This window comes from Rhea pennata, chromosome 10 (assembly GCF_028389875.1).
Source record: "Rhea pennata isolate bPtePen1 chromosome 10, bPtePen1.pri, whole genome shotgun sequence".
In the NCBI taxonomy this organism is placed as follows: Eukaryota; Metazoa; Chordata; class Aves; order Rheiformes; family Rheidae; genus Rhea; species Rhea pennata.
In genome coordinates, this window is record NC_084672.1 from 23,343,495 (window position 1) to 23,356,135 (window position 12,641).

The 12,641-nt window shown below is 42.6% G+C and overlaps 1 protein-coding gene across 1 annotated transcript in view; it reads right to left on the reverse strand.

Annotated features, from left to right (window-relative positions):
* Window positions 1–12,641, reverse strand: part of ARIH1 (ariadne RBR E3 ubiquitin protein ligase 1) — a 67,178-nt gene that overhangs the window by 15,191 nt on the left and 39,346 nt on the right. The window contains exons 4-9 of the mRNA XM_062583311.1: window positions 10,770–10,862; window positions 10,354–10,409; window positions 6,242–6,308; window positions 4,652–4,758; window positions 3,828–3,870; window positions 2,131–2,202 (exon numbers count right to left, since the gene is read on the reverse strand). Of these exons, the coding sequence (XP_062439295.1) occupies window positions 2,131–2,202; window positions 3,828–3,870; window positions 4,652–4,758; window positions 6,242–6,308; window positions 10,354–10,409; window positions 10,770–10,862 (438 nt within the window). The remainder of the gene's footprint in view (window positions 1–2,130; window positions 2,203–3,827; window positions 3,871–4,651; window positions 4,759–6,241; window positions 6,309–10,353; window positions 10,410–10,769; window positions 10,863–12,641) is intronic.

A 12,641-nucleotide genomic window follows, 5' to 3' on the forward strand; every position in this document is an offset into this window, starting at 1 on the left:
AACTTTCCCCTCCATCAAATCTAGCATCAGTTCTGAGAGGGAGAAGAATTGCAATATTGTCCTTTAGTTAATTCAATTGATACGGGTATCGTAAGACTCCATGACAGTCGGCTTGCTCAGATGTCCGGTGTGATTACCCTGCCCTTTTCCCCCCTCCCCTCTTCTACTGCTTTTGTACAGTCTGGGCTCCAAAGTATTTTCTTGCTGTAGGAATGTCTCACACGGCATTAGAATGAGAGGAAGTAGCTTAGACAGGGACGTTCAAGGACAACAACTCTTGCTCCTGCTAACACGGGACTACAGGAACTAACAGATTAACTGGGCTGATGCCAGCATGGCTACGCCATGCTCTCGGCTTCCCCACCCCACCATCCTCAGGATGGGTGTTTCCCACAAAGTCTTCTTGCTCCTGTCATTGAATCCGATTTCTGAGAGTCTGGGTTGCGCTTTAAACAGCAGCCCAAGCACTAGCATGGCTCCTCGCTGACCAATTCCAGAGCCGGTTAAAAACAGGGTGACCACCTTGACAAGAGCAGCTCCCTCCACGCTTAAAGCTTTGCGCAAGCAAGCTGCCAAACCCCCCCCCCCCATCTCCTTGTCTGAAAAGAGACAGGTCATTTACTGTTTCCAGCAGTCAGCATTACTGGCATGTTACCCATGTTTGAGCTATATTAACACATGGGTACATCCTTTTAACAAGCACAGAATCCAGTAAGGGAAAGCCAGATATCTAAACAGATCAAAACCCAGCAAGCCCAGGGCTCCCCACCAGAAGGATGGGCAAAACTAATCTTGCACTCTCAGGTAAAGAGCTCAGACCCTGGTCTCTATTGCCACATGCCAACGTAGGGGCGAGTAGAAGATGGAAAGCCCCAAGGCCATCACCGATATCCTCCTTGAGGGGCGGCAGCACCTCGTGGCTGCCTTGGGCAGTGGCACAGGCCAAAGAGGCAGTAGGGCTGTGGCATTTTTGATACTCCAAATAATTGCTACTCTAGGCTGAAAGCTGCTTCACATGTGCCTGCATCCAGCCGTTCCAAACTACTCAGCTACTCTTCTTCAGGTTTACTATAGGCAATATCTGAAGAGCAAGAAAGCTTTGAACAAATTTGGTTCCGTTCTTGAGCTTCAACACATCTTTGAACCGACCTACCTCAGAAAAGGCCAAGTTAATTTTATCAGGCAACGTTCAGCTTCGGAGGAGAGGTCACACAAGTCTCAGTCCGTGGAGCAGGAAGAAGCAACCGAGACGACACAATTTCGGCGTGCTTTTAACCGTGCATTTCAGTGCAATGGGTGTTTCTGCTTTCACCGTAATGCAACATTCCAGGTCAACAAAAAACACGCAGCGAGCCCCAGAAAGCAGCAGCTCGGCAGCAAACAATGCCATTAACTACTTACACAACAGAGCGAAGAAAACAAAGCGGCCGTTTCCTCGCACCCTCCCCACCTTCTTCCACCCTCTTGGCAGGGCAGTCGGGAGGCCCAGGTCCACTCCTTGCCCTCAGCCTTCCCATGGCATCTGCTTGCTTTGTTTTCTTGCCACTGTGCCAACCTTTGTTTTTATTCTTCCCCAGTTGAGCAAACACAGAAGTTTGCTGAAGTTTCATGCAAAGTTGGGCTAGCTGGAACCAAGACATTTGCATAATAAAATCTTAACAGCTGTTCTGCCAGGCTCGATCTGGAATCCTGCCCAGCGGAAATGAACGCCTCCTAAAAAGGCGAGCCCAGGGGATTTAACGGCAGATGTAAATTATCACAGCCAAATCGAGCCACGGGGGCTGTTAACATGTTTCACACGCTTGGAGTCAAGCACAGATTTGCTTAGGAAAGCCATCAGCACCAGGCAGGAGGCCCCAAGACTCAAAACTTGAGCTTCCACTGGGTCTCCCATTAACTCTTTCTTATCAAAACAAACTCCACTTCACCTGAAGAACCCCATCTGATTCTAGGCAGTAGTGGCTGTTTCCACTTTAAACAAGAGTATTTCAGTCTACTGTAGATTTTTTTTATACTTGCTGTTAACTAATGACATGCAAAAGAAAAAAAAAGTAATCCTAGTGCCAAGGAATTAGGCTGCCGCTCTTCTTTTCATCTGTTGTCTATATAAAATATGAGAAAAACCCTCACCTTTGTGTTTGCTGCAATCCAATTAGAAGTTTCACTGTCATCATCACACTTCTTAATCCATTTCTTTAACCACTGTTGGGGGAGAAAAAAAATGAAGAGAAGAGTTGCTTTTAAATAGAGGAACTTCATGGGTTTCCAAAATAGTTGCTTTTACATTAAGGTAACATTAAGGAACCCACAACCGCATGCAAGCTGAATGCTGCCACAGTGAGATGGGATGATCTCTAATTCACAAAGCTTCTTATGATAAATAAAAATCTGTGTCTACAGACACATGCCAGAAGAGTATATAGGATCAGAATTCTTCGCAGTTACCACTATTCCTAAATCCTATCTTTTAGGAATTATTTGGCCGGGGGGGGGGACATAGGGGAGAGTGGGTTGGGGAAGAGACCAGCTTAATTTAGTTACAGATATTTCCTGTAGCACCATCCTGATCTAGTTAGCGGGACCACTCAGCACAAACACTTCAGCAGTAAAAGCGAAAATTGGCCAAAATTGCAGTCGGACTCTCTGTGCTGGCTAGCTTTTACATCAAGCCATATCATAAACTTTTCCTTAGGTTTGTAATGTCTCAAATTTTGCATGTAAGTTGCATGAAGACTATTTCCACATCCGAAGAATTAAGCTATCACTTTTTAAAAGGTGAAACCGTTAATCCAAAACGTGAAGAAAAGAGGAAAAGGAAAAACAAACAAAAACTACTCTAAGGAAATGCTAAACAGAAAGAATTGACTAAACTATGTCATAAGACTTCTCCAAAGTCCTAAGCACGGCACAGGAAAGGGAGGCTGGGGGGGGGGGGGGAAATGCACCAGCAAGAAAAATTTCCATTAATCTAAATCTTCGCAAGACTAATTCCATTTATATTGCACATTCTCAGACTCTGGCCATTTGAGACGCTCTCAAGCTATTTGAAAATGCCCACTCAGGCCCACACTCTCCACCTTACAGTTTTTTCTAGAGGAAACATGGCAACATCAAATGGATGCAAGCTGCAAAAGCAAAAGATTGCTTGCACCTGTTCGATAATAAACTAACTACATTGTTATGGAAACACTAACAAAACCATGCAAAACCCTTGCTGAGGTTTCCCTTCCCCCTCTCCAGGGAGGTCTCTTTTTGTGTGTTCATCACTAGGAATGCAGACTGCTCTGTCCTCAAGGCATGAAACACGTCTGCCTGAGCTCTGTGCAGGGTCTAGAGCAGAGAATCCCAGGCCACAGCTTCCGATACTTCCATGAAAAAAATGGCCCAGCTCAGCTTCAGAAATTGCTGCAAGGCAGCAGCTCCCAGAACCAGGTCCAGATTCATTACTTTAGCACTACAAATCGCAAGCCTGCTGAAGCACTGAACTCCTACAGAAACACAGTAACACTCTTTCAAGTGAAGCACTCATTTCTGAAGCCACCGATTCTTCTGCTTCTTCAGGTCACAGCTGTAACAGACTCCTCCTCCAAACATTTCCCAACACATCCGAGTTGCTGGGTCCTTATGAAGGCAGACTTCGGGGTCAACCACTGAAGGCATCCAGTACAATTTAGCTGCTTCTCCTCATGCTATGATCTAAATAGGTGAACCATTATCGCTCTTGATGTGAGCAGAAAGCTTGTGATGCATTGCTAGGTATCTTGCACATAGCTTGACTTTATACTTTTGAAAGTAATATATTTAGATAAGAACTTAGACGTGCTCACCTTGCATTTAACAGGATCATGCCAATTTTCACCGCAATTAAAGCTGTAAGTGAAAGAACGGAGAACTTAGTCATTAAGGTAGACAACTGTACTTTAAGTTAACAGCATGGAGGTTTTCATCTATTTTTTTCTACTAGAGTACAGCCAGTCCTAACTATACATCTAAAGTCACTTTGACTCTCTACAGTGCTTTCAAGAATTCAAGAAGTGTGTCGAGAACCTCACTTAATCTGAAACCATCAGTTCAGTTGCAGGCTCTCAGTCAAAGGCCAGGCCTGCCTCTATGTCAGATGAGGCCCTGAGACACAGAGAAGGCAACAGCTACGCAGTGATGGCCTTCCCAACCAGCTGCTCCTAATTCTGGTTCACCATTTTCAAGTGAAACACCAGTATTTATGAATACATTTTCTAAGCCTAGATACTATTTCACATATCACTGACAAAACACTCAAGAAAATGCAACAACTAAGACAGTGCCTTGCACAGGTTTTGTTGGCTGAAAATGAGTTCAAACATTTCTTTAAAAGAACTTATCAGCTGACAAAAGTAATCCCAGGAGTTTTCTCCCCATTTATAATTGTTCTCACTGGGGGCAATAATGCATGCGAAGGGCTCGTTTTGCACATTCAGGGAGACAGAGAAGTATGTGTGCAGCTGAAGGACCCAAAAGATTTATTACCTTCTTATAAAGGCCACTCCACCCTCATGCTTCCTCACCATCTAACACAATATCCCCATATAAACTTATAAAAAATGCATACTAATATGCATTCAAAGAGTTAAGTGAAAAGCAACACCAAATTCTTTCACTTGATTGGTCTTACCAAAACTGACGTCCACATTTGCAGCGAACGGGCTTAGCATCAGGATATTGGACTTTAACAACATGGTGGCAGTCTGGGGCAGGACACCACTTTAACAGTCGATTACACTAGGAAATAAAGCAAGAGAAACCATAATGGCAAAAAGATGCTGCACAAGGAGTTTAATCCTTCACTCTTTTTCATCCTTTTAACTATGATCTTCGATTAAACTTCTTCCTGTCTTACCAGTCCACTGTACCAAAAGCGCTGTCTCCTTATTCCAAGCATTTACTTTCTTGGTTAGAGCATGGTGCTAATAACGCCAAGGTCGTGGGTTCAATCCCTGTTACGGGCCACTCATTTGAGGCTTGGACTAGATGATCTCCAAAGGTCCCTTCCAACCTTACCAATTCTACAATATGACTTACTTTCTTACTGCTTCAGGAAAGCACGAATAACATAGTCAACTCTTCAATGTCAAATGGTCTCCTCCAAGAATAAGGAGGAGGAGTATGAACACTTCTGATGACCTTGTAGCTCGCCCAGAGAACACATTTAAGAGGAAGCTACAAAGCTTTCCATTGAAAAAGTATTTGTTAAAGTTGTATGCAACTAGCTATCTCTGTTCCACTGTGGCCAAAGCCATTCGAAATACCACTTACAATCATGCACAGTAACTAGCTTTTAAAAGCAGTTTTCTCATACCCCTTGAAGATCATGTCATTGCCCGCTCCTGTTTTACCATGACTCCTTGCACTTCTTCCAGCGAGAAAGGAGGTTATTCATATTTAGGGAGGACAGGTTTTTGCCTCCACAGCTGTTTGCCTCAGTGCATGCAAGTCAGAGCCCTAAAACTGCATTTGATGAATTGATCCAAAACTATCTAGAAGGCAACTGAATCCTATCTTTACTGTGACCACACACAGGTCTGCTTGCAGACCAAAAGGCCATCAAAAGTCTAGCAATTAAGTGTTTCCAGTGTTTCACCTCAAACTGTTTTTTTGTGAAGGTTTGATTCAAGTAGTGACATATACATTAGGCTCTAAAGTGAATCTAAATGCGTACAATATGGAAATGGGGACAGCGGACAACCTTCCAAAGCACCTTCTCAGTTAGTTTTTATTTTGAAGTTCTGAAGCTATTAGTATTTTGCTAAAACTAATTTTACAATTTTGCTTCAAAAGGCAAATGTTTAAGGCATATTCTTGTTTATAATGTTTCCCCGTTTGAGTCTGAAGTATCCCTGATAATACTTACAGTCCTTGTATGAATGTTAAGTGCTTCTCAGAACTTGAGCACCTCCTGCAATCTCATCTACAACTGTTTCCCATATCACTACAGAATCCCACTATATCCTTTGCTTCCAAGAACATAATAGGTTTCCAGGTGTTCTGCAGATTTTTTTTGTTTTGTTTCCCTACAAATATAGCTACACAAATAACTCAATGGACTATAAAACATCCCCTGCAAAGCCTCTAACTCTTAGCTACAGATTATGGACTATGCAAGAGATAATTTGCTCTAAAATAACACACAATCCTCACTTCCCTGGTTTGGAGCGTGTGCAAGAAAAACTCTTGAAGCTATTAAAAATTTCAAATGCAAACTCACCTCTACAAAACTATTGGTTATTAAATGCTGGTACTTTAATTTAACCTTTGAATCTGTGATCAGACGCCTGTGGAAGGGAAGAATATGGAAAAGTCATTGTAGTAGCAAATTCACTTTTTCCACAAATAACCAAGAAGTTAAAACAGATGAATGATTTTGATATTTTCCTTCTATGCTTGCAGGTACTTTCTTGTACTTACCTGTTCTGTACTCATTTATTATATTTTTTTGTTACACCTACAAATATTACATTTAACTTCCAATACTAATTTCAGATGCATTAAAAAAAAGATCATTCAGTTCAAGAAAACTGAACCTGTTGCTTTGGGGGTTTTCTTGTTTGTTTTAAACACTTTCTTGAAGAATCCAAGAAACAGAGGAAACAGTTTCATTAGTTCATTCACTTTAAATATGCGCATTTGGCAAACCTCTTAAAAGCTTCAGAACAACTGTTGTGGTGTTAATAACTTTGGTAGACCTAGTGTTATCTGGATTTCAATGGAATGCTACAGTTTATCAGCTTAGAAGTTAATGTTGATTTTTTCTTAGAGGGAGCATAAAAACCAAAATCGATTTAAATTCAACATCATACAGGGTGCACACAACACCGACTAATTTAAAATTAAAGTCATTCCATGCAGTAACAAACTTGCTCAGAAGTGAGAGAGCAAGAGAAAACCAGACAGATGGGAAGCCTTCAAAAGCACGGTGATCAGTTTTCTCCCGCACTGATCCAGTCGGCATTTACGGACTGCTGACGCTAGATGCATTCTAAATGATTTAATTATGTACTGCTGAACATCACTACACATCTTTGTTATGATCAAAACACTCTGTGCATATATATTCACACTTTATATATCTACACATGTGCACCAAAAGTGTGCGTGTATATGTACACATATCTATGTGCATATATATATATATATATATATATATATATATACACACACACACACACACACACACTCACAATATAAAGCTAGACTAGTATGCACTTTGTGGTACTTTTAAATAAGACTGTGCAATACAGCTTTATGCAGGCCATATCACGTATAAATACTGAAGTTAATACACCATCCATTTCAAGGTGCAGCCAGAATCAAATATACTCTTGCATGTTATTATGCCAATGTTCATTAAAGAACAGTGCGTGTGACTATGCAGTGCTACAGAAATCCTAGCCTTCAGCGGTCTGGGGAGCTTCAACAAACAACATGCTGGTTATTACATAAATACAGCACGTGACAACCAAAGTCCCAGTGCCAAAACAAAATGAATAGACTGTCAAATCATCTTATCATGGCCCGTGTCCACGGCAAGTCTGCAATTTCTTACTCCATGCCTAGCTTCTAGCATAATAAGCATCACATATAGAATTTCCAGTATTATGCATGCATCAGAAACAAGAATTTAAATCAAGTGTAATGCCTTATCTAACCAGGGCACACCTAGCACACTGTTCACTGTTTGCTGACCAAACTCTGAACGGTCCATACTCACCTGCTCTAGTCTACTAGGTTCAACAACACTTCCCCAGCATCACTTAGGCAAAGATCTTAAAGAACTTTGCCAGGAGTATTATTGGCTTCTGACAATCAGCAGAACGGAATCAGACAAATCAAGAGACCAGCTCCGTTCCCAGGGCCTGCAGACTACCCTCGGGGCTTCGTTCTTCTACGAGCCAAGGCACAAACAGAGCACTGACCTCAAAGTAGTCAGGGTGGAAAAGCAAACTGCTTACAAAAAACATTATCTCCTGGTTTCTTCTGGCAACTAAGTTCAGGAAAAAGCACTGCACTATGACATGTTTTCAGAAGCATCTCAAAGCTTCGTTCAAAGATGAAAGATGTGTTTTATCAGACGGCAAATTTTACACTTTTGTTCCGCTTTAATACCACTAACTCCTCAAAGGCTTAAATTAGTGACCTCAGCAAAAGGCACATTATGAATGCACAGCACATTAAAACATCCACATTAAAAATAAGGCAGCGCTCGTCTGCCTTCCCCTAAGCGAACCCCAAATTTGTCCATTCCCACCGAGCAGGCTGATTCTTGCAGACTACCACCAGCCTGCTGCCACCTGACAGTGGCGGCTGTTAGGACACCCGTGCTAAAGGCAGCCTGCTTTGCTTATTAATGAAATCAACAACTTTGCGCGTAGGTTAAAGCAATTACCATCAGCATTAGCAAGGGTGAACAAGGGATGGAAACAGATTACCTTCAGTCAGTCTGAAGGTCTTCAAAGACCCTCTCTTCCACCCTCCTGCTCAACAGCATCAAGCACAGTACGAAAACCAACAATAAACTAGCTAAATACTCACAGATCCAGGAAAGCCATCTTAATTGCCAAAATTGGACTTGTATGGAAATAATGAAACTTGGAGATACACTGCCCTATTGAGGGCAAGTATCAGAAAGGGAGCAAATTACAAGCTTGGATAATCTACTCGATTAAACTACACATTAAACTTGTGTGCTGTATAGCTTGGAAAACTAGAGCTGGAGATTTTGTAAGAGGGAAAGGAGCTAAAAAGGAAAAGTTAAGCAGAGTAGGACCTACGGGAGAGTAGGACTTCCCAGGTGGATTACTTGCATTTCTATTCATGCCAACTCGTAAGATTGCTGCAGATCATCTTTGCCATTCACGTAAAGCACTGGGGTTTTAAAAGAAAATACTCTTCTCTCCTCCCGAGATGTCATCTTACTACCATAAGCCCCCGCTATCCTCACCATCTCTAGGTACAGAGAAAGCTCACAGCACCTAATCAGAGGTGAAGCCTGCACTGGCTCACTGTAGAGCTCTCTGCTCTAAAAATCACAAAGCGAAACGCAGAGGCGGTGAGACATACCACTACGTATCAAGCGGCACCAACCAACGCCAGCACAGCTGTTACCACCACTGCCTTCACTGATTTCAAAGCCTTCAACTAACCTACTTTATGGGCATTATCTGAGGAGATGCAAAAAGACACCTTTATTCGGAAGCTAATGTAATCAAGAACAACTTTATGGATTGCGAAGAAATTTGCAGTGTAAAGTGTACAACTGATAAGCAAAGTCTAGCTCTCAATTGGTTCTGGTTGGTCTCCTGGTACTCAAAAAATTCCATGTTGAGCCTGTGTGACACCACAAGTTACATTCAGACTCCAGTAAACAAAAATTTCAAGTCAGTCACTCGAGATACCATGCCAAATTAAGAGTCTCTTAGAATAGTTTCCATCCACTGAGCTCTACAAACCACCCCTCAAGCAGGGCATGAAGGCACTTAAGTTGCTTCCACTTCTGTTCAGCCTCCTCTTTCTTTATGACTAATGTACAGCCACTAATGCAAAGCAATATGGGAAGTCACTACTCTGGAAACAAGTGATACAAAACCAGCAAAGTAATATCAATGAATGAGTCAGACTCCAGGAAGGAAGAGTAAAGTAACAGAGAATGAGCTTCTATTTAGATGCTTTTTGGTATGAAGAATTAAAATGGACTTAATCAAGGTTTAGTATTATGAAGGGTATTACTCATGCAATAGCATCACCCAATACAAAAGCAAGGGAAGCTTATGGAATTCACTGCCCCATCATGTAGGAGCAGTCAACCCACAGCTGGGCAACTTAAAGTGACACAAGCTTACATACCAGTTTCATCAACTCTTACGTTTGAGGGTCAACTGTTCTCTATCAGAGGGCAGAAAACACGTCCTACAGACAGTACACAGGACTTACTTCCTCTGACTCACTAACTATAGCTGTGGGACTTGGTGAACCAGTGGGTTGACCTAGCTAGGAAGTCCTAAATTCCTAAGTAAACCTAGTGAAACAAAATGCACAAAGCAATTAAACAGGATTTTTTAAAGAGTGCTTAGTGTTTATTCTATTGTCATGCTGACCAAATCAGCCAAGGAGCCTTTCCTGCAAGTACTATGGCATGGCTTCTCCAGACCTAAACAGGAAGTTAAGAGACATACCAGTAACAAAACAGACAATCAGCACCAACCCTTCTGCTGCCTTAAAGCCTCTATGCTGCTTCCTACAAGCCAGACCACTGGAATAACACAGGAGTAACAAAATAAAAAAACAGAGAAAAGCCAAGAGGTAGCAACGCATCATACTTACATAACTGTATTATCATCAACTAAGATATCACAGCCATGAGCAGGACACGAAATAGTCTAAAAAGAGGAAAGAAAAAAAAGGTCATAAAAGGACCAGTGTTAATCCCACTTTGCATCACAAGAAATTCCAAGGCCAGAGACTTCACTAAAACCCATAGCAGAAATAGGACATTGGCTGTATCATCACACACTGGTGGCCCAGATGTGCCACCGTGCATGATTCTTCCTGCCCAGAGCAAAGATGCATATACAAATTCTAGGCAGTTCCTTTCACATTCAGCAGCTGCAAAGAACTCTATTCTGCAAAAATCATTGTTTGCTTTAATTTTAGTAGAGAAGAATTTTCTCTTCTCTCTCCTATTCCTCTCCAGTACACAGATTTCTCCCCCCAAAAACACGGGCGAGTCGAGACTTTACCTGTCCCATGCCTTCCTCCATTATTTTGGTAGTTAAATATTCACTCCAGCACTGCATACAGAACTTGTGTCCACACTCTAGGCCAGTAAAGTACTGCAACAACAAAGAACAAGAGACATCGGATAATTTTATCAAGTGGGATCACTAGATCATTTGGCCTTTCTTGGTGCAGTGCAATTTATCACGTCTTGTCCTCTAACACCAAATTTGAGACACTACTATTTATTTTGCATCACCACCACAGAACATTGCTGTAACAGCTTTAAGCGTGCTTTCAAAGTCAGACTTTGCTCCCCAGACCCGACAGCGAGGAAAACATGGCCAACGTTTCCATCCTGCCTGCCCAATCAAATTGATCTTTGTTTTATGAGTATATACATACTTAACATAGCTCTCCTGTTTCACTCTTGCATGTGAATAATAAAGAAATAAAATTAAAAAAAAAGCAACATCATGAAACAGGTCACAGTATTAAGATGACACCCGGTCTTGTTTCCTCATGTTCTTCTACTTGCATTCCCACACATGGGTGCTGCCTATAAATCCTAAAATGCACGCCAACCAGCTACACAAAGGCACTAAGGTAGCTACCACCTCTCACTCAGGAAACGGTCAGCTGATCGGTGCGTTGTCTGCATGCTGGGCAAGCACTGAACAACAGAAAAAAAAATTGTGCACGCTTACACCCTTAGTAGGCAAGCGACAGGTTTGCCAGCTTGCCTCATAAACTTCCCTCTGAAACCCAGATGCTCATCAGATGAAGAGGCTAAGCGTCCTAATTGGCAGGTGCAAATTACCCCCAAAAATTCAATAATGATTAGCTGTTGCAGACAGCAGCAAGGACAACTTCATTTGTGTGAGTATCATCTAGACAAAGCATGTCAAGATACCACCTGGGATTGAATGGTTACACAAGAGGTGGAGAAGCAAACACTGAAGAGCAAAGACTGAAATGAAATTACTTTTCCTCAGGCCATTTCAATTATTTTATACTGAGAGCCAGTGTATTCGAAACAGTCTACTCATACCACTATGCAGGTTTCTGTTTGATGGCTTAATTTTTCAAACTTTTATTCTTAGCCAGTATGATAGAAAAAGAACTTCACTCTGAACTGCCACAATCTTGCACGAAACTACATAAATAAAAGCAAGCAGCTTATCTTCTGCAAAACAGCCTGAAACAGCAGCAGGATGGTGACAATTAAAAAAACAACAATTAATTTTAAGGAAAAAGAAACGTTCTGCTAAAACTGCTTCCTCGGCCGTTACAGATTCAAGATTGCAACCATCGCATCACTCGCTTTCGTTCACCTGTCGCTAGCAGACAGTCAGGCTGCGCTCATTTTCCAAGGGCTGCGGCGCTCGGATTGCGCAGGGAAGGCACTTGTCAGCACGCTCTTCCCACGGCCTTGCCATTTTGCGATGCCCGCTTGTCCAGCGCTCCTGCCACAGGCCGAGCCCAAAGTTTGAATCCAGCCCTGGAACCGGCCCGCGATGCTACAGCCAGCAGGCTCGAGTCGGCCTGCCGTTCCTGCGGCCCGGCAACAAGCTGTGCTTACCGCCACCAGGAGCGGCACGCTTGTCCGCTGGAGAAGCGGGGCTACAGTGGAAAAGTCCCCCGACATCTGTAGCTCTGGGGATCTCAACAGCAACACCTGATCCAGTCTGAAGATGACACTAGTGTTTCCCAGAATTAGGGCTCCTCCACATGCGATGGGAAGCAAGCATGGACAAGGGGATCATCCCTTAGTGAACCTACGTGCTCCTGCAGCAGGCACTCACAGGGAAGCAGCACACAGCGGCGGCGGCGGTGGGGTAGGGACAGTAATTGCCTGTCTTCAGTGAAGCCTGATTTCAGCTACCTCAGGTAGT